Source organism: Lynx canadensis, chromosome A2 (assembly GCF_007474595.2).
Source record: "Lynx canadensis isolate LIC74 chromosome A2, mLynCan4.pri.v2, whole genome shotgun sequence".
In the NCBI taxonomy this organism is placed as follows: domain Eukaryota; kingdom Metazoa; phylum Chordata; class Mammalia; order Carnivora; family Felidae; genus Lynx; species Lynx canadensis.
The window spans coordinates 69,833,202-69,857,269 of record NC_044304.2 but is presented as its reverse complement, the minus strand read 5'-3'; the positions used below and the strand labels follow the sequence as shown (position 1 = coordinate 69,857,269).

The 24,068-nt window shown below is 44.9% G+C and overlaps 1 protein-coding gene across 1 annotated transcript in view; it reads right to left on the bottom strand.

The window, feature by feature from the left end:
- Positions 1–17,576: 17,576 nt before the first annotated feature.
- The window catches only part of LOC115501432 (ral guanine nucleotide dissociation stimulator-like), a 40,459-nt gene continuing 33,967 nt past the window's right edge, over positions 17,577–24,068 (bottom strand). Inside the window, exons 6-7 of the mRNA XM_030296514.1 lie at positions 20,888–21,054; positions 17,577–17,673 (exon numbers count right to left, since the gene is read on the bottom strand). Coding sequence (XP_030152374.1) covers positions 17,577–17,673; positions 20,888–21,054 — 264 coding nt within the window. The remainder of the gene's footprint in view (positions 17,674–20,887; positions 21,055–24,068) is intronic.

Below are 24,068 nucleotides of genomic sequence, written 5' to 3'. Positions count from 1 at the left end.
GGCCAGGCAAGTCGCAGCCTTGAGCAGGAGGAATCATTCCTGCCTGTGAAAATGAAGTACAAGGGACGTGAGAGTCCAGAGAAACATTCCAGGGAGAGTCAGGGTGGTGGGCCTGAGTTGCTGGAGGCCAGCAGGGGACGGTGTTGAAGGGATGGAGAGTGGAAGCAGCAGGTGAACACAGGTCTCCTGCCTCCCCCCTCCACACCTGCTCTCCTGCCCTGCCCAGCCCCGCCGCGCCCCACCCCGCCCCTGGTGGCAGAGTTGCACCCTCTGATGGGGAGGGGGAGATCTCACCCCGCTTGTGGCGAAAGGGGGTCCTGTATCGTGGGAGTCAATGGGACTAGGGGGTAGGAGTCTGGATTAGGGCAAGTGCAAGTCCCTGTTGAGCTCTTCATTTCTGAAGGCACTGTGCATTCCATCAATGAACTCGGAGCCAGGGAGCCAGGAATAAGTGGCGCTTCTGTGTTTTAGAGGGTGGTCCAGACTCTTTCCTACTTGGAGATGTGTGCTGAGGAGAACTGGGTGTTGTGGATGGAGTCCAAAGTCATCTCTTTGGGACATGTTGGGTGGGAACGTCTGCTTCGTACTTTCGCGAGGAAGGTGGACTGGAAAGCTCCTCATTCCAGGCCGACTTCGGGTTTTGTTGTTCATATCCGTGGGGTGTGGCGCTTCATGTGTCCATGGAATGCCTCCTGTGTTGCATTCGTTCTGTGTTTCAAGACTTTCAGACCTTAGGAATCACATCTCCTCCAGGATACACCAGGCAGCCTGAGAGAGAAATGACTCTGAGCCCACCGGGTCTCTAGAAACCAGTACATGTGTACCTGAGCAGACGGTGCTGGTCTCTCAGCCTCCTTTGGAAATGAGGTCTTCAGCAAACGCTCTTTCATTGCATGGGTTCCACCTCTGTCAGGTTGTTGGGGTTTGTGTTCGTGCATGTGTGTAATTGCCTGCAGTGCCGTGTCCTGTATTTAGTCCGGACCGTGGCAGGGTCCCAGTTCTTTCCAAAGACACAGTTTTGTTGCATAGGAAATTCTCATTTCGATAGTGTTTCCCAATGCTGTTACACCGGATGAAAACTTCCTGCAGGCAGTACCGTGACCTCACCGAAAGCAAAAGTCTGAGAATGGAGGCTTTCCCAAACTTACATATCAAGCTGACTGGTACTTTATGTTTCAGTAAGATGGTGTGGTGTTGGCCACTTTGAGCAGCTGAGGCTCCTAAGCATCTGTTTTGTCCCCGGGGGGTGAGTTGTCTCTGTCAGCAATTCTGGAGATTATGATTTTCTTGAAGATCATTATTTTCTTGATTACCATGATTACTATATTCTGCATAACCCATCGCATGGAATTTGATAAGGAGCCCGATTCCCGGAACTTTTTGTCCCCAAACGCTCGCTACAACAAGGAGAAAAACAATCACTTTTGTGCGATGGACAATGTACCTTACCTTTATTGTACTCTTTTAGTGGTATGTACATATGTTTAGAATAATGAATGTGTCCACTTAGATCTAAGGAGTTTTAGTGACATCATGGTACTTCAAGTAACCATAAAAGTAATGGAAAATCTAAGTTACCTAGTAATCTAAGCACTCTGTCCTGTTGGATACGAAATCCTAATTAAAGAACTGAAGTCCGGGTAAAGAACTGCCAAGTCCTTGTAATTCGTTACTATTCACGTAGGTCTAGTGAATGGAATGGACTGAACTAAGGTCTCTGAAATAGAGGAAGCTAGAATTTGAGATACTGAGTCACCTTTACTCTCCCTTTCCCTGTTGACATGGTCTTTTTTTTATTCGATGATTTCTCTTGAACTTTACCCTATTTCCCTCCTTCCTGCCCCGCCCCCCCCCCCCCCCCCCGTTGCAATCATCTTTATGTATTGATGGGCTTGTTTCCTTCTGTTTTGAGGATTTTTGTTTTTTGTTTTCTTAGTTTTTGAGTCAGATTCCCCATATATGTGTGCATTCTGTATGTGTTTTTCTCTGTGTGAGTTCTTTCACTTGGCATAACGCCCTCCAGGCTATTATAAACACTGTGGCATAATAACAGGTGTGAAGGTATTTTTGGGAGTTAGTGATTTCATGTTCAGAGTAGTACCTAGGGGGGTAATTGAGGGAAGTTGCTGGATGATATGGATGTTCTCCTCTGAATTGTGTGAGGAAACTTTACATTGTTTGCGACTGCCTCTGCACCAAGTTCCAATGCCACCGACAGGGCCCAATGATTCGCTTTCTTCCACATTGTACCCGACGCTTGTGCTTTCTTGTCTTTTTGATAAGACCGTTCAGACAGGTTTCAGGTGATATCTCTTTGGCTTTGCACTTTCATTTCCCTAATGTGGAGTGGCATGGAACTTCTCTTCATGTATGTGGTGGCCATCTGTATGTCTTCATTGGAAGAATGCCTCTTCAGGACTCTGCCAGTTCTATCATTGCTCTTTGGTTTTGCATTGTCGCTCTGTAGGAGTTCTTGATATCTTTTGTGTTTTAACCCTTGACCATGTATATAGTTTGCAAGTATTTTCTCCCATTAACAATGTTGCCTTTCCATTCTGTGGAAGATATTGTTGCTGTGCAGAACTTGTTTTTTTTTTTTAGTTTCATGTAGTCCCACTTGTTTAGTTTTCCTTTGTGGCTTTGGCTTCTGGTGTCAAATCCCAAAACTCAAGTCAAGACTGAGATCCAAACATTGTCGTGGGTTTGGCATTTGGCTTTGTCCAGCAAAGCCAAGGACAGCAGAAAGGATTGCTTCAGACTCCACGCAAGTCAAGAGAGGTGAGAGGGAGTTTAAGGGACGTCTCCGCGAGCTGCTCTCAGGCTTCCGTAGTCATTAAGCCTACAAACGATGTGCAACACACCAGCGGGCCACATGCTAGAAAGAACGTATTGAAGACATGGTGCAAACCACATCGAGACAGGATAAAATATTCCACGTGACAACACGGTCCAAGGACTTGGTGAGCCCATGCAGAACCCAACCCCTAGATACACACGCACTAGATCAGCCAAGTCTCGCCTGCCCCCCAGATACACACCAACTAGGTAAGTGAGCTGCTGCTGGCTGTTTGCAGGAAGGCCAGAGAGCAGTGATCTGCTCTGCCAAGCGTTCCCTATAATCTCCCAACTCAGGACATCGTTGTGCGATTTCCCGCACCTCCTGCCCAAGGCCTTATCCAGGACTTTCTGGTTTCCGGTCTCAAGTCTGTAATACATTTTAACTTTGTTTCTGTGTGATGCTAAATAGGTGTCACGTTGTTTTCCTGCGCCTGTTGTTTTTCTGTGCCCAGTGTTTCTGGGCACCACCTATTGAGGAGACTGCCTTTGCCTCAGGTTATATTCTTGGTTCTTTGGTTGTGAAATAATTGGTGACATATGTGTGGGTTTCTTCCTGGGCCTTCAGTTCTGGTCCAGTGACCTGTGTGTCTGCTTTTACCCCAATACTGTACTGCTTGGCTTATTGTAGCTTTGAGATCTAGTTTCAAATCAGAAAGCATGGTGCTTCCAGCTGTTTTCTTCCTTCTCACAATGACTTTGTTATTCAGAGCCTTTTGTGGTTCTGTCCACCTTGAAGGATTATTCTATTTTTGGGAACGTGCTTCAAGTTTGAAAGGATTGCACCTAGGGAATGTGTAGATGGCTCTAAGTAGTGTGGACATTTTGAGAATCTTAATTCTTGGGATCCACTAGCATAGAATGTCTTTCTGCTTATTTGTGTCTGTTCAAATTCTTTCTCCACTGATTTCTGGTTTTCAGTAAAGAGGTCTCTCATCTTCTTGGTTAAATTCATTCTTTTCTTTTTAAAATTTTTTTATGTTTATTTATTGTTGACACAGAGAGATACATGGAAACACACACACATACACACACAGAAAGAGAGAGAGAGAGCACGTGCATGAGTGGAGAAGAGCTGAGAGAAAGGGAGACACAGAATCTGAAGCAGGCTCCAGACTTTGAGCTGTCAGCACAGAGCCCAACAGAAGTCTCACAACACAAATCATGAGGTCACGACCTGAGCGAAAGTCAGATGCTTCACTGACTGTGACACCCAGGTGCCTGTAGGGTGATTTATTGTCAAGAATTTTCTTCTTTTGGAGTGATTTTAAAATTATTTTCTTAATTTCTCGCTCTGATAGTTTGTGATTCATGTACAGAAATAAAGCACATTATGTACAACGGCATACATATGTTAACATGACTGAAATCATTTATAAGGTCTACTAGTAATGTTGTAGAGTCACTGTGGTGTCTCTAGAGCATATCATGCACTCCCAGTAAGTGAAAAAGTATCTGGGAATATAGGATGATGTGATCGAATTTAGATGAGAGTAAGCAGATATATGGAGTGAGAGTGTGCAAATTTTCTGAAATGTTTTGTGGTTGATATAATCCACCAAGTCCATAAAGAAGGTTTGTTTGGATATATGTTTTCTTTCAACCAGACCCAGAGAGCTGTAACATAAATATATGGTTCCCACCACATTGCCACAACACGCCCTGTGCATCTTGGGAGCTGGCCACCTTGTCTCTCTTTTCTGTCCTGGAACCCAGTGCCTGACTCCACCGCTCAGTGAATTCATCTCAGAATACTGCAGTTGGGACGAGACCTACATTTTTCATAGACTTCCTGAAAGGCACCTCAAAAACATTGGATTTTACAGAGTTGTGTCTGATCTGCCTGGAATCATCTGAGGATGTGTCAGTTGGAATGGCACTTTCTTTGCTGGGAGATCAGGGAGCCCTGCAGTATTCCTGTGTGTCTTGTGGTCACCCGTGGGTGCTGTGTGGCTGCTCATGACAGGGACACTGCTCCCCAAAGATGAGGCTGGCAGGTGCCGGGCGCCACCTGAAGGGTGGAGGGGCTTGACTCGGTATCAAAGCCTGACTGAGTCTCCATCCTGCAGTCTCCCTGAGCTCCTGATGTGCTGTGTAAAGGACTGTCTTGCTTGCCGAGGTTCAAGTGGTTCTTGCTGTTGCCACTGAATCCTCAGGATGAACCCATTCAGGTCATGGTCTTCAACTCATTGACCTGACCTGCACCTAAGGTACTTTCCTGAGAGTAAGCAACCCAGCCTGGGAGGAGGGCCAGCAAGCAGACAGCAGTGGCCCAGCCTGCATCCTCCACTGGCCTGAAAGCAGGGACTGGCTGATCTTCTGAGAGGCAGAGCTATGGACCTGGAGGTACACAGACCACTGGGGTTTGTCATGGGATGGGGCCTGGGTGGGTGTGTTCTAGGACATGGAGCAGGGATGCTGTGCAGGAGGTCAGAATGAGGGAGTGTGGTTTCTTCCCTGCCCCATGGGTCACTCCTAGGTACCCTGATGGCCTCAGTGCTGGCTTGTCCTCCTATTCTTCAGGTATCCACTCAGTCCCGGGGGTCCCTGCTTTTCACATAAGACCGCAACGGAGTAAAGAGTCTGTAGATATTGGAAACTGGAGGCAGCGCACGAAAAATGCCTATAAATTATGTCCCCAAAGTTGTGCTAGGTGTACACGCCTAAAGAAAGAGAGAGTTCCAGTACACATGTGCCCTTGTGTACAATGATGAGAGTCAAAATATTGGAATTGGCCCAGTCATTCAGCTTCTGGAGATGCAGAGTACAGGATGATGTGTGGCCCCTGAGAATGCAGAAGGGGACAGGACTGTGCCTGTCCACTGTGGCGACATCCCATAGTACAAGACCATAGTCCTGGATGGATGCCCAACCTGCTCACCACTCGTAGACACAAACACAGACACCTGCTGCACTCAAAGCCAAAGGACTGTGAAGATGACACCATGTCTTACGGGCTATTATTTCTTCAAAGAATGTATATTTTTTCTCTGTCTGTGTTTGTTGTTTCCTCTTTATTTATTTGGAAAGAGCCAGAAGGAGAATCCTGACCAGGGCTTCAAGCTGTCATTGCAGAGCCTGACTTGGGACTTGATCTCAAGAACCATGAGATCATGACCTGAGCCAAATTCGACTCAGAAACTCGCCCACTGAGCCACCTTGGTGCCTGTCCTCATTATTTAAATCTTCCTTTTACTAAATAAACATCACCTGTAGAAAACCTTTAACAACTTTACACTTTATTGCCTAATAGATGAGCATAAATGGAATATTGACTGTTACATTTGGGTATTTTTATAATATGCACATTAGACCAATATCACCATGGCCTGTCCAGGAAAATGAAAGATTTTCAAGGTATTCTCTCTGGTCCAGACATTTCTCTTCTGGCTTCTGCTCTTGTGTCAAACCCCAGAGGGTCCCCATGCCAGACAATGAAGATATTTCAAGTAGGGGCCTTCACCTAATCTTTGTTCTTTGTTGTTTGATAAAATGTCCATATCATAGAAATTCCAGAAGAGTCAGAGAAAAGGGGCTGAGGGTGTACTTGAACAAATAATAGCTGAGAACTTCTCCAATCTGGGGAAAGAAACATGCATTGAAATCCAAGAGGTGCAGAGAACTCCCTTCAGACATGACTTGAATCGATCTTCTGCACGGCATATCATAGTGAAAGTGGAAAAAGAAGGATAAAGAGAATCCTGCAAGCAGCTAGGGATAAATGGGCCCTAACATACAAAGGTCGCCACAGGAGGGTAGTAGCAGACCTATCTATTGAAACTTGGCAGTCCAGAAAGGAATGGCAGAGAGTCTTCAATGTGATGAACAGGAAAAATATGCAGCCGAGAATCCTTTATCCAGCAAGCCTGTCATTCAGAATAGAAGGAGAGATAAAGGTCTTCGCAAACATACAAAAACTGAAAAATTCATCACCACTAAACCATCCCTACGAGAGATCCTAAGGGGGATTCTGTGAGGGAAATGTTGCAAGGACCACAGAGTACCAGAGACACCACTACAAGCATGAAAACGTCAGATGTCACAATGACTCTAAACCCATGTCTTTCAGCAATAACACTGAATGTAAATGGACTAAATGCTCCTACCAAAAGACGTAGGATATCAGAATGGATAAAAGAAAACAAGACCCATCTATTTGCTGCCTACAAGAGACTCATTTTAGACCTAAGGACACCTTCAGATTGAACGTGAGGGGATGGAGAACTATCTATCATGCTACTGGAAGTCAAAAGAAAGCTGGAGTAGCCATACTTTTATCAGACAAACTAGTCTTTACATTAAAGGCTGTAACAAGAGATGAGGAAGGACATTATATAATAATTACAGGGTCTATCCATCAAGACGTTCTAACAATTAAAAATGTCTATGCGGTGAATATGGAAGTCCCCAAATATATAAAACAATTAATCACGAACATAAGCAACCTCATTGATAAGAATGTGGTCATTGCAGGGGCTTTCATACTCCACTGACAACATTGGATAGATCATCTAGACACAGATCATTAAAGAAACAAGGGCCCTGAATGATACATTGGATCAGATGGACTTGACAGATCTATTTAGAACTCTGCATCCCAAAGCAACAGAATATACTTTCTTCTCGAGTGCACATGGAACATTCTCCAAGATAGATCACACACTGGGTCACAAAACAGCCCTTCATAAGTGTAAAAGAACTGAGATCATACCATGCACACTTTCAGACCACGATGCTATGAAACTTGAAATCAACCACAGGAAAAAGTCTGGAAAACCTTCAAACGCATGGAGGTGAAAGAACACCCTACTGAAGAATGAATGGGTTAACCAGGCAATTAGAGAAGAAATTAAAAAATATATGGAAACAAATGAAGATGAAAATACAACAATCCAAACTCTATGGGGTGCAGCGAAGGCAGTCCTGAGAGGAAAACACATTGCAATCCAGGCCTATCTCAAGAAACAAGGAAAATCCCGAATACAAACTCTAACAGCACACCTAAAGGAAATAGAAGCAGAACAGCAAAGGCACTCCAAACCCAGCAGAACAAGAGAAATAGTAAAGATCAGAGCAGATATAAACAATAGGGAAAAAAGAAAAACAACTGTAGAGCAGATCAATGAAACCAAGAGTTGTTGGGGTTTTTTTTTTTGTTTTTTTTCTTTTTTTTGAAAAAAAATGAACAAAATTGATAAACTTCCAGCCAGGCTTCTGAAAAAGAAAAGGGAGATGACCCAAATAAATAAAATAATGGATGAAAATGGAATTATTACAACCAATCCCTCATAAATACAAGCAATTTATCAGGGAAACCTATGAAACATTATATGGCAACAAACTGGACAACCTGGAAGAAACAGACAAATTCCTAAGCACCCACACACTTTCAAAACTCAAACAGGAAGAAACAGAAAACATGAACAGACCCATAACCAGCGAAGAAATTTAATCAGTTAAAAAATATCTCCCAACAAATAAGAGTCCAGGACCAGATGGCTTCCCAGGGGAATTCAACCAGGCATTTTTTTTTTTTCATGTGACATTTATTGTCAAATTGGTTTCCATACGACACCCAGTGCTCATCCCAACAGGTACCGTCCTCAGTACCCATCACCCACCCTCCCCACCCTCCCACCCCCCATCAACCCTCAATGTCTTCCCAGTTTTTAAGAGTCTCTTATGGCTTGGCTCCCTCCCTTTCTGTTTTTTTCTTTCCCCTCCCCCATGGTCTTCTATTCAGTTTCTCAGGCATACACATTTTCAATAAAATAGTTGACTGAATCCAAGACTGCATTACAAAACTAAACTGAGATCAATTAGTATTTATCCCAGAAATGCAAAGATGTTTTATTTTTTTAATTTATTTTTTAATATGAAATTTAATGTCAAATTGGTTTCCATACAACACCCAGTGCTCATCCCAACAGGTGCCCTCCTCAATACCCATCACCAGGCATGTAAAGCAGAGATAATATCTATGGTTCTCAAGCTGTTCCAGAAAATAGAAAGGGAAGGAAAACTTCCAGACCCATTCTATGAAGCCAGCATTACTTTGATTCCCAAACTGGGCAGAGACCTAGGAAAAAAAAGAGAACTACAGGCCAATATCCCTGATGAATATGGATGCAGAAATTCTCAACAAGATACTAGCAAATCAAATTCAACAGCATGGAAAAAGAATTATTCACCATGATCAAGTGGGATTCATTCCTGGGCTGCAGGGCTCGTTCGATGTTCCCGAGTCAATCAGTGTGATACATCACATTAATAAGACAAAAGATAAGGACCATATGATCCTGTCAGTCGATGCGGAAAAAGCATTTGATGAAATTCAGCATCCTTTCTTTTTTTAAAATTTTTTTTTTTCAACGTTTATTTATTTTTGGGACAGAGAGAGACAGAGCATGAACGGGGGAGGGGCAGAGAGAGAGGGAGACACAGAATCGGAAACAGGCTCCAGGCTCTGAGCCATCAGCCCAGAGCCTGACGCGGGGCTCGAACTCACGGACCGCGAGATCGTGACCTGGCTGAAGTCGGACGCCCAACCGACTGCGCCACCCAGGCGCCCCTCAGCATCCTTTCTTAATCAAAACCGTCAAGAAAGTTGGGATAGAAGGAACATACTTAAACATCACAAAAGCCATTTATGAAAATCCCACAGCTAATATCATCCTCAATGGGGAAAAACTGAGAGCTTTCCACCTGAGATCAGGAACACGACAGGGATGTCCACTGTCACCAGTGTTGTTTAACATAGTGTTGGAAGTTCTCGCATCAGCAGTCAGACAACACAAGGAAATCAAAGGCATCCAAATTGGCAAGGAAATCAAAGGCATCCAAATTGGCAAAGATGAAGTGAAGCTTTCACTTTTGCAGATGCCATGATATTATACATGGAAAACCCAATAGACTCCACCAAAAGTCTGCTAGAACTGATACATGAATTCAGCAAAGTCGCAGGATACAAAATCAATGTACAGAAATCAGTTGCATTCTCATACACTAATAGTGAAGCAACAGAAAAACAAATAAAGAAACTGATCTCATTCACAACTGCACCAAGAATCCTAAAATACCTAGGAATAAACCTAACGAAAGATGTAAAAGATCTGTATGCTGAAACTATAGAAAGCTTATGAAGGAAATTGAAGAAGATACAAATAAATGGAAAAAATACTCTGTGCCCATGGATTGGAAGAATTAATATTGTTAAAATGTCAATACTACCCAAAGCAATCGACACATTCAACGCAATCCCAATCAAAATGGCACCAGCATTCCTCTCGAAGCTAGAACAAGCAATCCTAAAATGTGTATGGAACCACAAAAGACCCCGAATAGCCAAAGTAATGTTGAAAAAGAAAACCAAAGCAGGAGGCATCACAATCCCAGACTTTAGCCTCGACTACAAAGCTGGCATCCTCAAGACAGCATGGTATTGGCCCAAAAACAGACACATAGACCAATGGAATAGAATAGAAACCCCAGGGTGAGACCTACAAAAGTACGGCCAACTAATCTTTGACAAGGCAGGAAAGACTATCCAATGGAAAGAAGACAATCTCTTTAACAAATGGGGCTAGGAGAACTGGACAGCAACATGCAGAAGAATGAAACTCGACCAACTCGACCACTTTCTTACACCATTCCCAAAAATAAACTCAAAATGGATGAAGGACCTGAATGTGAGACAGGAAACCATCAAAACCCTAGAGGAGAAAGCAGGAAAAAACCTCTCTGACTTCAACTGCAGCAGTTTCTTGCTTGACGCATCTCCAAAGGCAAGGGAATTCAAAGCAAAAAATGAACTATTGGGACCTCATGAAGCTAAAAAGCTTCCGCACTGCCAAGGAAACAATCAACAAAACTAAAAGGCAACTGATGGAATGGGAAAAGATATTTGCAAATGGCATATCGGATAAAGGGCTAGTATCCAGGATCTATAAAGAACTCACCAAATTCCACACCCGAAAAACAAATAATCCAGTGAAGAAAGGGGCAGAAGACATGAATAGACACTTTTCTAAAGAGGACATCCAGATGGCCAACAGGCACATGGAAAGATGCTCAACGTCGCTCCTCATCAGGGAAATACAAATCAAAACCACACTCAGATACCACCTTATGCCGGTCAGAGTGGCTAAAATGAACAAATCGGGAGACTATAGATGCTGGCAAGGATGTGGAGAAAGGGAACCCTCTTGCACTGTTGGTGGGAATGCAAACTGGTGCAGCCGCTCTGGAAAACAGTGTGGAGGTTCCTCAAACAACTAAAAATCGATCTACCCTATGACCCACAATAACACTGCTAGGAATTTACCCAAGGGATACAGGAGTGCTGATGCATAGGGGCACTTGTACCCCCATGTTGATAGCGGCACTTTCAACAATAGCCAAATTATGGAAAGAGCCCAAATGTCCATCAACTGACGAATGGATGGAGAAGTTGTAGCTTATATATACAATGGAATACTACTTGGCAATGAGAAAGAAGGAAATCTGGCCTTTTGTAGCAACGTGGATGGAGCTGCAGAGTGTTATGCTAAGTGAAATAAGTCAGGCAGAGAAAGACAGATACCATATGTTTTCACTCCTATATGGATCCTGAGAAATTCCACAGAAGACCTGGGGGGAGGAGAAGGGGGAAAACAAGTTACAGAGAGGGAAGGAGGCAAACCATCATTGAGACTCTTAAAAACTGAGAATAAACTGAGGGTTGATGGGGGGTGGGAGGGAGGGGAGGGTGGGTGATGAGCATTGAGGAGGGCACCTGATGGGATGAGCACTGGGTGTTGTGTGGAAACCAATTTGACAATACACTTCATATTAAAAAAAAAAAAAGAATTAAAAAGAAACAAAAGCTGGACTTGGCTGCAGCTCATAGTCTCCAGGTAGAATTGCTGAGGCTTACAGATTGTCATCCTCCTACAGGTCTCTCAAGGACTTTATTTAACGTTTTACCACTATAGCTTGGCCCCGGTTAGTGTCACTTTCCCTGATAGCCATAAACACTTCCCCAGATAGATGTTAGCGGTTACCTCTCAAGCATATGGCCTACTGATACACATCGGAAGGGTTTCAAGACTGATGTTTTAATAGCCAGTAGTAAACAACCTTATCTTAGCAGCAGCTAGCTCCTCATGGTCCTGAAAGTGCTACTTCTAAATTCCTTAGATGGGCGCCTGGGTGGCTCAGTCGGTTAAGCGTCCGACTTCAGCTCAGGTCACGATCTCGCGGTCCGTGAGTTTGAGCCCCGCGTCGGGCTCTGGGCTGATGGCTCAGAGCCTGGAGCCTGCTTCTGATTCTGTGTCTCCCTCTCTCTCTCTGCCCCTCCCCCGTTCATGCTCTCTCTCTGTCTCAAAAATAAATAAACGTTTAAATTCCTTAGAGACTTGCATTACCCTTAGCCCCCACTAAGTAGAAAGTATGGAATCAGTCACTTCTCACAAACACAAGTGCAGCTCTTCCTACCCATGGGTTCTAGCTCCATCCTGTAATAAGCACATTTTTGCACCAAAAATGGCTCAAAATTCTTTCTTGACTGTTTGCTCTCAGCCCACATCACACCAGCAATGCTACATATTAGCTCCTGGTGCATTGATCTGTTCCTTTGTTTGTTTACCTTGATTTTTGTTTATTTCTGCTCTACTCTTCATTATTTCCTTCCTTCTAATGGTTTTGGGTTTTGTTGTTCTTTTTCTAGCTCCTTTAGATGTAAGGTTACATTGTTTATGAGGGAGTTTTTCTTGCTTTGTGACGAAGTGTATTGCTATACACTTCTATCTGAGAACACTTTTGTTGCATCCCAAAGATTTAGGACCTGTGTATTTTCATTTTCTTTCTCTCTCTCATATATATATATATATATATATATATATATATATATATATATATTTGTGTGTGTGTGTGTGTGTATAATCTATGTCTATCTCTAAAATTTCCTCTCTTATTTCTTGGCTCACCTTTTAGCTCTTTGATTGCATGTTATTTAACCCCCCATGTATTTTTGGTCATTCCAAATTTTTTCTTGTGGCTGATTTTTACTTTCATAGCATTGTGATCAGAAAAGGTACGTTGTATGACTTCAAACTTCTTGAATTTGTGAAAATTTGTTTTGTGACCTAAGATGTGATCTATTCCAGAGAACGTTCCATGGACGCTTGGGTGCAATGTACAATGTGTATTCCATTGTTTCAACATGGAATGGTCTGCATATACCCATTAGATACATTTGGTCCAATGTGTCATTCAAATGCACCCTTTTCTTGATGATTTTCCTTTTGGATGTTCTGTGCATTGATGTAAGTGTGCTGTTAAAGTCCCCAACAGTTATTGTGTTATTGTCAATGCTTCCATTATGCTTTCAATAGCTGCTTTATGTATTTGGGTGCTCTCATGTTGGGTGCCAAATCATTTGCAATCACATCTTGTTGGACTGTACCCTTTATGATTATATAGTGTCCTTCTTTGTCTCTTGTTACAGTCTTTGTTTTGTAATTTTTGTGGTTTGTATAGAGATATTTACTGTCCTTATGTATTTTTAATAAGGTAAACATAAATTAACTTCAAAATCATTTTACTCTGATTCTTTGAATGTACACATTGAAGTGCCATTACGTATATTCACAGAATTATACAACCATGACCACTGTGTTCTCCTAGAATATTTCCATCACAGACACATGTATACTACCCGTCAGCCATGGCTCAACCCTCACCCCGGTCTCTGCAACCACTGACCTCGGTTTCTGCTGCTTTAGCTCCTCTGGGGTTTTCAGGTGTGTGCAATCACACACCATGGCTTATTGTGTCTGGCTACATAACATGAGAGTGATTAATAATTGGTTAAATGTTCAATCAAACTAATATTTTTAGGACAGAGGAATATTCCCCAAAGAACATAGATTATGTGAAGCCCCCTACTTGAAATATCTTCATTATCTGGGATAGGGATCCCATTTAGAAGTTTGACTCAAGAGCTAAAAGCCACAAGAGAAATGTCTGGAGCAGACTGGGTGGCTCAGTCGGTTGAGCGGCCGACTTCGGCTCAGGTCATGATCTCGCAGTCCATGGGTTCGAGCCCCGCATCGGGCTCTGTGCTGACCGCTCAGAGCCTGGAGCCTGTTTCAGATTCTGTGTCTCCCTCTCTCTGACCCTCCCCCGTTCATGCTCTGTCTCTCTCTGTCCCAAAAATAAATAAGAACGTTAATAAAAAAAATTAAAAAAAATAAATTAGTCTAAGGTGCATATTAAACAAACATCAAATTCAAATAAGAAATCTTCTCATTTACTACCGATACAGGTGTTTTATACGGATGTTGTTTCTTAAATGAAATAAAAATCTGAATAATAAGGACAGGCGCCAAGGTGGCACAATTGGTTGAGTGTTTTGACTTGATTTTGTCTCAGGTCATGATCTCATGGTTCATGGGATCAAGCCCCAAGTCAGGCTCTACAATGAGAGCACGAAGCCCTCCTCAGGATTTTCTCTCTCTCTCTCTCTCTCTGAAAATTAAGAATTAGAAAAAATAAATAAATAAATACAAATACATATGAAGAAAATGATATACCCCTGTCAAGAAATATTTGCCATTAGACACGGGGTCCCTCCATCCAGTCCTTTCGCTTTGAGTGCAGCAATTGTGTGTGTTTGTGTGTGTGTGTGCGTGTGTGCATGTGTGTGTGTATCAGTTGTGTGACAGGTTGGGCAGGAAGGGTTTCATGAGTATGCTCTTTAGTACCTGATGTCCCCATAATGGACAGGCTCAAGTTCTGTCCCCTTCTGCATCCTCAGGGGCCACACATCATCATTTACTCTGTGTCTCTACAAGTTGAATAATTGGGCCAATTCCAATATTTTGAGTCTCATACTTGTACCGAAGGGTACATGTGTACCATTAATCTCTATTTCTTTAGAGTGGCACACCTAGCACAATTTTGGGGACATAATTTGTACATATTTTTCAGGTGTAGCCTGCAGTTTCCAATATCTACAGACTGTTTATGACGTTAGGGCCTTCTTTGGGAAGGGAGCAACCCCTGAGACTGAGTGGATACCTGAGGAATTCAGAGGGCAAGCCAGAACTGAGGTCATCAGGGTACATGGGAGTGACCCAGGGGGCAGGGAAGAGCCCACACTCCCACTCATTCTGACCTCCTGCACAGCACCCCTGCCCCATGTCCTGGAACACACTCATCCAGGCCCCATCCCGTGACACACTCCAGACCCTTGTGCACCTCCTGTTCCATAGCTCCGCTTCTAAGTAGAGCAGCCATTCTCTGCTTTCAGGACAGGGGAGGATGCAGGCTGGGCCTCTGCTGCTTGCTTGGGTAACTAACTAGGAGTGTAATTGCCGGATCATAGGGTCGTTCTATTTTCAACTTTTTCAGGCACCTCCATACAGTTTTCCAGAGTGGTTGCACCAGATTGCATTCCCACCATCAATACAAGACGCTTCCCCTTTCCCTGAATCCTCACCAACACCTATTGTGTCTTGGGTTGTTAATGTTAACCATTCTGACAAGGGTGAGGTGGGAACTCATCAGGGTTTTGATTGGTATTTCCCTGATGATGAGTGATGTTGAGCATCTTTTCATGTGTCTTTGAGTCATCTGGCTGTCTTCTTTGCAAAAATGTCTATTCATATCTTCTTCCTATTTCATTTGTAAAAGATTTATTAATTTATTGTGAGACAGACAGAGAGAGTGTGTGCGTGTGTGTGCGTGTGTGTGTGTGTGTGTGAGCGTGTGTGCACATAGAGGAGAGACAGAGAAAGAGGGAAAGAGAGAATCTTAAGCAAGCTCCATGATGTCGGCACAGAACCGGATGAGGGGCTCGATCCCACAAAACCATGAGATCATGCCCTGAGCTGAAATCAAGAGTTGGACACAGAACTGTGCTACCCAGCATGCCTCTTCTACCCATTTGTTAACTGGATTCTTTGTTTTGGGGGCATCGAGTTGTATAACTTCTTTATGTATTCTGGATAATAACCTTTATTGGATATGCCATTTGCAAATATCTTCTCCCATTCCATAGGCTGTCTTTTACTTTTGTTGATGGTTTCCTTCACTGCACAGAAATTTTTGTTTTGTTTTTGTCTGTTGTTGTTGTTTTGGTGGTGGTGGTGGTGTTTTATGTTTTATCTCAAGGAATTCCCAATAGTTCATCTTTGGTTTTGTTTCCCTTACTTATGGTGATGTGTGTGGTAAGAAGTTGCTATGGCCAAAGTCAAAGATTTTGCTGCCTGTGTTCTCCTCTAGGATTTTGATGGTTTCCTGTCTCACATTTAGGTCTGGCATCCAGTCTGGATTTCTTTTTGTGTACGCTGTAAGGAAGTAGTCCAGTTTCCTTCTTCTGCATGTTGCTGTCCAGTTTTCCCAACACCATTTGTTGAAGGGACGGTCCTTTTCCCATTGGCCATTCTTCCCTGCTTTGTTGAAGATTAGAAGACCATAGAGTTGTGGATCCATTTCTGGGTTTTGTGTTCTGTTCCACTGATCTATGTGCCTGTTTTTATGCCAGGACCATCCTATCTTGATGACCTACAGCTGTGTAATATAGCTTGAAGTCAGGTCGGCCAGTCCTGTCCATACGTAATTTTTTTCGAAAATTTGCTTTCACATGCTTCTGCAACTTTCTCTTTCATCGAGATTTGGTCCTAAGTTTTTCCCTTTCCAAATAATCTGTCTTGTTTCCTGGCAAAATTACATTCTTTTCTTTCCAGAAAAATGTATTCTCACTTCTCATTCCTTTTATGCATGTCTCCTAATTTCTTACATACAAGATTCTTTCCTTCAGGGTGCCCTGGTGCCTCAGTTCAATAAGCATCCAACGCTTGGTTTTGGCTCAGGTCATGACCTCATGATTTGTGAGTTCAGGCCCCAGGTCAGGCTCTGCACTGACAGTACAGAGCCTGCTTGGGATTCTCTCTCTCTCTCTCTCTCTCTCTCTTCCCCACTCCTGCTTGCTCTCGCTCTCTCTCAAAAATAAATAAACAAAAAGAAAAAAGAAAAGATTGTTCCTTACAATATTCAGTAGTTTCGATTCCATTTATCTGATGAAAACTGAGTAGTAACCAGTTGTGCATTACCACAGGAGAATTCTTTAGGTTAGCAAATTCATGAATATTTTGTAATTTTTAGAACATGTTCTTTCATAGTACAACTCTTTCGTAATGAATGAAACATGTTTCCAATACACCCATATTTACCTTTACATCTCTATAATAAGAAGCCAACAAATGATAAACCTCTGTTTAGCAATGAATGGTTTAGCGTTTTAGCTTCTTTGGAAAAGACTTAGACATCTAGTGACTTTAACTCAATTTACAAAACATTATGAAACCAGCGAATACTTAACAAAATAGGCAAAATCAGTCAGCAGTTTCAGGAATCCTTGCTGACAGAGAGCAATAATTACAACATGAATTTAACTACTAAATTCAGGTAGAATAAAAGTGGATTATCTATATCACGTTTGACCCTGGTAACTCAGGAAGACGTATCTCTCTTCCTTGAAAGAACAATGTTTAGTATGGAATATGTGGCACCTGCACCCCCTGAAGGTTAATCACTTTGTTCCACACTGGCAATTTTACCTGGGGCTCCCATGGGGAAATCTCAAGTGGGCAATTTAACCCCAAAGCAGGCCTGGAGCCTTTTCATGTTGCTTTGGTAGATGCTCCACTCTGAAGCTCATAAGGCTGCGACCCGACAGCCTGGGGTACTTTTGCTCCTCAACAGTGAGGGGAGGAGAAGCAAGATCTGATAGTGGCAGAAATGCGGAGGATGGAGTCCACTGTGACAGTGGAAGCCTTGCTGGTCGTGCAGGAACTAGAAGAGGGGAAGGCGGGGGCAGAGGTGTGCTGGTAGGGATGCCACCAGCAAGGCCAGAAGCAGGTTCAAAGTTTGGACTAACATTCCGCTGTCACCGACTCCTGTCTCTTCCTCCTGCAAAACATGTCGTTTTCTCTACTTGGTTTTGAGCCCTCTGGTGGAGGCAGAGGAGGAGGAAATGGGTTGGACAGCTGGCGCTCGTGCTTGAGGAGGTGGATGGAGTATTTCCAGTGTCGGCCTGCCTTCCTTCTTCTTTTTCTCATTATTCTGACGATTGGCAAGGGTGTCCGGTGTCGTAGATTTTCACCCATCCTTATCTTTCTGGACCATAAATTGGGATCCTCCCCACCAGGCATCTTTATGATGGAGTCACAACAAAGCCTGAATGTAGGTGATTTCATCCCAGATCGGGTGAACTTGAAAAACACTTTGTTTAGTTTTTATTTTTCTGAGTTTTAGAAAGCACAGTCTTCCTCCACAAGTGCTTGATTTTAAGCCAATTAAGTAGAGCTCATCTATAAATTATTTTTTGGAATACTATCCAGAGGTAGAAAAAATATCGGTCACACTTGTAACACATACGGGCACATACACACAATCCAGATGCAAACAAAATCTAGCCTTTGTTTCACTGATATTTGTGGAGTGAACATTAAAGATCCAACTTCCAATGATCTCCCCGTTATTAAAGCAAATCAAATGGCAAGATAGCATGTCAATTTAGGGACGTATGAATTAGCTATTTTCCAGTTTCCGACTAGAATACGACCAGTTTTGTCCAAAGATGCCAAATGCTGCAGCCACCAGCACAGCAAGCGAAGCCCAGTCTGCTTCTGTGAGCATCGGCTCCTCTCAAGAAGTCAGGGGTTTCACTGACAGGACTACATGGCTTCCTAGTCTCTGGTTGCTTAGTGTTAGAGCTGGGTTTCTCTTAACTCTGTGTAGAAGAAAACTCATTTCGACATGTCAACAGGAGCACGTCTGAGTCATCTGTGACCCAAGTTATTCTTGGTTAGTTTTCCCAGTTAAGTAAGTTCCTCTCCAAAGAGAGGTTCCATATACATTGTATCTATATCCTGTGGAATTCCTGTGGGTGGTGGTTGCTTTTGCAGAAGCCGTTTGGCTTTGAAAGCACAATTCCCCATTCATTTAGTTTCAGTTTTAGAATAAAGCTTGAGCAAAATCAAAAATGGTAAGTATAGTGGGTTGGGAGGGTGCTGCCTGTGAGTGTCTCTTACAAATGGCCACAATAGACTCTCATGGGTGTCAGGTTCTCCCAGAGAGGGCTCAAACCGTCGAGGGGGCTCAGAGCGCTGGAAGATCACTCCGGACGTGTGCGTCTCTGGATGAGCCAATCACTAATTACAGTATGGAATAGGAAGTTCCTCTAGGACTGATACACATCTCAAGGAATATCCTCAGACATTTGCACTAGGCTTGCAGCCAGCAAAAGGTGACATTCAGCTGGAAGGAACAAGTCCTCCTCTTTTATTGGAGAGGAATGCCTTAGTCTCTCATAATTCTAGCCAGAAAATTGCAATCACTATGAAGTCAAATTCAAACAACCAACCCATCCAGGCCAACACCTCTATGGTATTCCCACCTAGAGAACATTAACAGTAACACTTAACACCTGGAATAGAAGTCAAGCCCACCAAGGGAAACTGGGGAGTTCCAGACGTCAGCAGAACTCATGGATACACTTTCAGATGGTGAGAAGTCAGAGGGGGCACAAAGAGCCTGTGCTGGTACCAAGCACTGAGTTCCCAAAGACCTCCAGGTGTTCTCAGGCAAGTTTCTGTGATATCCTGCCCACTATGCCAAGAAATGTCGACACTAAATGAACAAATTGGGGAAAACAATGAAAAGAAAATGGGTTTTATCTGAGCTCCAGTTAGAAGAGCTGCTCGGGATACACAATTTTCACAAAAGACCTGTGCTCCACTGAAGGATCACCTGGTGGAAGGGTATATAAATATGCATACATATGTGTAAAGGGTAAGGAATACTCATGAAGAAAGACATTGCAGAAAGTTACAGACTTAACCTTAAGATTTTAGTATATGGAAGGCTATATGAATTTAATCATATGGGAACAGGGAATTTTTTTCTTTCTCTTATTTTTATGATTGGAATGAACCTTTTTTGTCATTTTTAAAACCTATCAGATGTACAGTATGTCCTCACGGGAGTAATAGAGCCCATGCTTTGAGGTTTTGCAGGGTTATTTTGACCTTGATCGCTGTTAAAGTATACCTTCCCTGGGAATCTCACAACGAGGCCCACAAACATGAAAAGCGGAGAATTGCTTGTATTATACCTGTTCCCATGTGTGAATGGAGCCTGCCTATAAGCCCACACTTTGAATTCCTCTGTCCCCACAAACCTGTCCCACATTTGAATCCCTTATTCACAGCCGCACTTCCTGATAATCTCTTTCGCTCAGTTCTGGACAAAACAACACCTGTGTTCACCTCCCTCTTGGGAAAGAAGTCCTAGGGTGGAGTACCTTGAAGTGGGTCCAAGTCCACTTCCTCACGCTGAAACCAGTCTCTCTCATCCCTTACCATCAACATTCTGCCCTTTTCCTTCCTGGATGCAGGGGTGTGTGGAACATCTAAGGTGCATTTTAAGGTAGTCATACACAGGAATTATACTACTGTTGATTACTTTTGCCTTTAAAATGATTTACTGTTGAAATTGGCCTGGAACCACCAGGGCCTCTGGATCCCTCAGGCAGTGTTTCTTGAAACATATCAGAGAAAAACATGTTCCCGCTCCCCCACGTTGCTTGTTTCAGCTTCCTGCTGAATGTGGTTTTGCAGACACTGGCGCCCTGATCAGTGTCCCCTGCGGGGGAGGTCCGAGGCGGGGCTTGTATCCCAGACCCAAGCACATGTGCAGGAGCCCATGCACGGATGCCAGCAGGCAAGAAGGCCAGGGTCGGAACCCGGTGAGGGACACAGCTGAGGCTGCAGCGGTGCTGTGAGTTGGCTCCCAGCCCGCCTGCCGCCCCAAGCCCCCAAGTGTCTGGGCCAGCCAGGGACCGACGGCCGGCTCAGCCCCCGACCGGGGACATGCTGCTGCCTGGCGCCTGCGACGCGGTAGCCACGGCATTGGCGGTAGGGGTAGCGGTAGTGCAGGCGGGAGCGCTCGCGGGGGCACGGGCGGAGCCCCGCGTGGAGAAGACTGGGGGCCAGGAGCCTCCAGCCTCGGAGGGTGGCGGCCCCGCTGCTCCCGCTGCTCCTGGAGCCAGAGGCCGGGGCGCGGGACGCGCTTCCCGGGCGCCTCGGTCTTTGGCCGCGCTGGTGGAGTGCCAGCACTGGCAGGGGCAGAGCGCGATGCGATGCCCCCACCCCGGCGCCCCCGAAAGACCATCTGGGAGAAGCCTAAAGGTGGAGCAGCTGAGACCCACAGCCTCCCTCCAGGACCTGCCTCAGTCGCGGTGCTGCCAAGGTAGGGACCCTAGCGACAAGGTCGCACGTGGCCTTCCCCCCTGCCCCTCTCTGTCTTCCACTTCCATGAGCACCCCCCCCCCCCCGGCGCTCCGGGCTTCTTCTTGGGCTCCTTTGCGGCTGTGGTCTGGAGGCCTCAGGAGTGGGCTTTCTGGGTTGGACCCTGGTTCCCTGGAGGAGGAGGGCCCCAGATCGAGTAAGGGGTTAGGCTCAGGCGGTGGGGAGTGGCTCAGGTCGAGAGGGGGGGCGCCCTGAGTGCCCATGGAGGTCTGACTGGGTTGGTGGTTGGTGGGTGGAGGTGGGAACGAAGAAAGGAACGAAGGAACGATCGAAGGAAGGAAAGCGTGGGCCTGCGGTTGTGGGAAAGTGTCAAGGCAGGGCCAGGCAAGTCGCAGCCTTGAGCAGGAGGAATCATTCCTGCCTGTGAAAATGAAGTACAAGGGACGTGAGAGTCCAGAGAAACATTCCAGGGAGAGTCAGGGTGGTGGGCCTGAGTTGCTGGAGGCCAGCAGGGGACGGTGTTGAAGGGATGGAGAGTGGAAGCAGCAGGTGAACACAGGCCTCCTGCCTCCCCCCTCCACACCTGCTCTCCTGCCCTGCCCAGCCCCGCCGCGCCCCGCCCCGCCCCGCCCCGCCCCGCCCCTGGTGGCAGAGTTGCACCCTCTGACGGGGAGGGGGAGATCTCACCCCGCTTGTGGCGAAAGGGGGTCCTGTATCGTGGGAGTCAATGGGACTAGGGGGTAGGAGTCTGGATTAGGGCAAGTGCAAGTCCCTGTTGAGCTCTTCGTTTCTGAAGGCACTGTGCATTCCATCAATGAACTCGGAGCCAGGGAGCCAGGAATAAGTGGCGCTTCTGTGTTTTAGAGGGTGGTCCAGACTCTTTCCTACTTGGAGATGTGTGCTGAGGAGAACTGGGTGTTGTGGATGGAGTCCAAAGTCATCTCTTTGGGACATGTTGGGTGGGAACGTCTTCTTCGCACTCTGGCGAGGAAGGTGGATGGAAAAGCTCCTCGTCAAAGGCAGACTTGTGGGTTACGTTCTTCCTATCCGTGGGGCGTGGTGCTTCCCGTTTCCGTGGAGCGCCTCCTGTCTTGCATTCGTTCCGTGTTTCAAGAGTTTCAGTCCTTGGCAATCACATCTCCTCCGGGACTCACCAGGCAGCACGAGGGAGAAGTGACTCGGAGCCCACCGGGTCCCTAGAAACCGGTGCGTGTGTACCGGAGCAGGCAGTGCTCGTCTCTCAGCCTCCTTTGGAAATGAGGTCTTGGGCAGACGGTCTTTCATTGCATGGGCTGTACCTCTCCCCGGTTGTTGGGGGGAGTGTGTGTGCGTGCGTGTGGTGCTGTGGCCCGTGTGGAGTCCGGACCGCGTCAGGGACCCAGTTCTTTGCAAGGAATGCGTTTTGTTGCGTGGGAATATCTCATTTCACTAGAGAGTTCCAATCGTGTCTCAAAGGCTGAAAACATCCTGAAGGCAGCCCCTTGACCTCACTGAAAGCAAAGGCCTAAGAGCAGAGGCTTTCCCACACTTCCATCTCGAGCTGACTGGTGCTTTATGTTTTCCGTAAGATGGTGTGGTGTAGGCCACTTGGAGCAGCTCAGGCTCCTAAGCGTCTGTTTGGTCCCGGGGGGTGAGTTATCTCTGTCAGCAATTCAGAAGATTATGATTATCTTGAAGATCATTATTTTCTTGATTGCCATGATTACTATATTCTGCATAATCCATGGCATGGAATTTGATAAGGAGCTCGATACCCCAAACCTTTTCGTCACCAAAGCTCACTACAACAGGGAGTAAAACAATCACTGTTGTGCGATGGACAATGCACCTTACCTTTATTGTACTATTTTAGTGGTATGTACATACGTTTAGAGTAATGAAAGTGTCCACTTAGATCTAAGGAGTTTTTTGTGACATCATGGTACTTCAAGAAACCTTAAAATTAATGGAAAATCTAAGTTACCTAGCAATCTAAGCACTGTGTTCTTTTGGATACGAAATCCTAAGTAAACAACTCATCATGCAAGGGGCGCCTGGGTGGCGCAGTCGGTTAAGCGTCCGACTTCAGCCAGGTCCCGATCTCGCACTCCGTGAGTTCGAGCCCCGCGTCAGGCTCTGGGCTGATGGCTCGGAGCCTGTTTCTGATTCTGTGTCTCCCTCTCTCTCTGCCCCTCCCCCGTTCATGCTCTGTCTCTCTTTGTCCCAAAATAAATAAACGTTGAAAAAAAAATTAAAAAAAAAATAGAAGAACTCATCATGCAAAAACTGTCAAGTCCTGATAATTCCTTATTATTCTAGTAGGTCTAGTGAATGGAATGGACTGAACTAAGGTCTCTGAAAAAGAAGAAAGTAGAATTTGAGATATTGAGTCACCTTTACTCTCCCTTTCCCTGTTGACATGGTCTTTTTTTATTCGGTGATGTCTTTTCACCTTTACCCTATTGCCTGCTTCCTGCCGCCCCCCACCTTTGCAATCATCTTTATGTATTGCTGGGCTTGTTTCATTCTGTTTTGAGGATTTTTGTTTTTTGTTTTCTTAGTTTGTGTTTCAGATTTCCCATATATGTGCGAGCATTTATATGTGTTTTTCTCTGTGTGAGTTCTATCACTAGGCATAATGTCCTCCAGGCTATTATAAACACTGTGGCATGATAATAGGTATGGAGTCATTTATGGGAGTTAGTGATTTCATGTGTTCTGAGTAGTACCTAGGGGGGTAATTGAGGGAAGTTGCTGGATGATATGGATGTTCTCCTCTGAATTGTGTGAGGAAACCTTACATTGTTTGCGACTGCCTCTGCACCAAGTTCCAATGCCACCGACAGGGCCCAATGATGATTCGCTTTCTTCCACATCGTACCCGACGCTTGTGTTTTCTTGTCTTTTTGATAAGACCGTTCAGACAGGTTTCAGGTGATATCTCTTTGGCTTTGGACT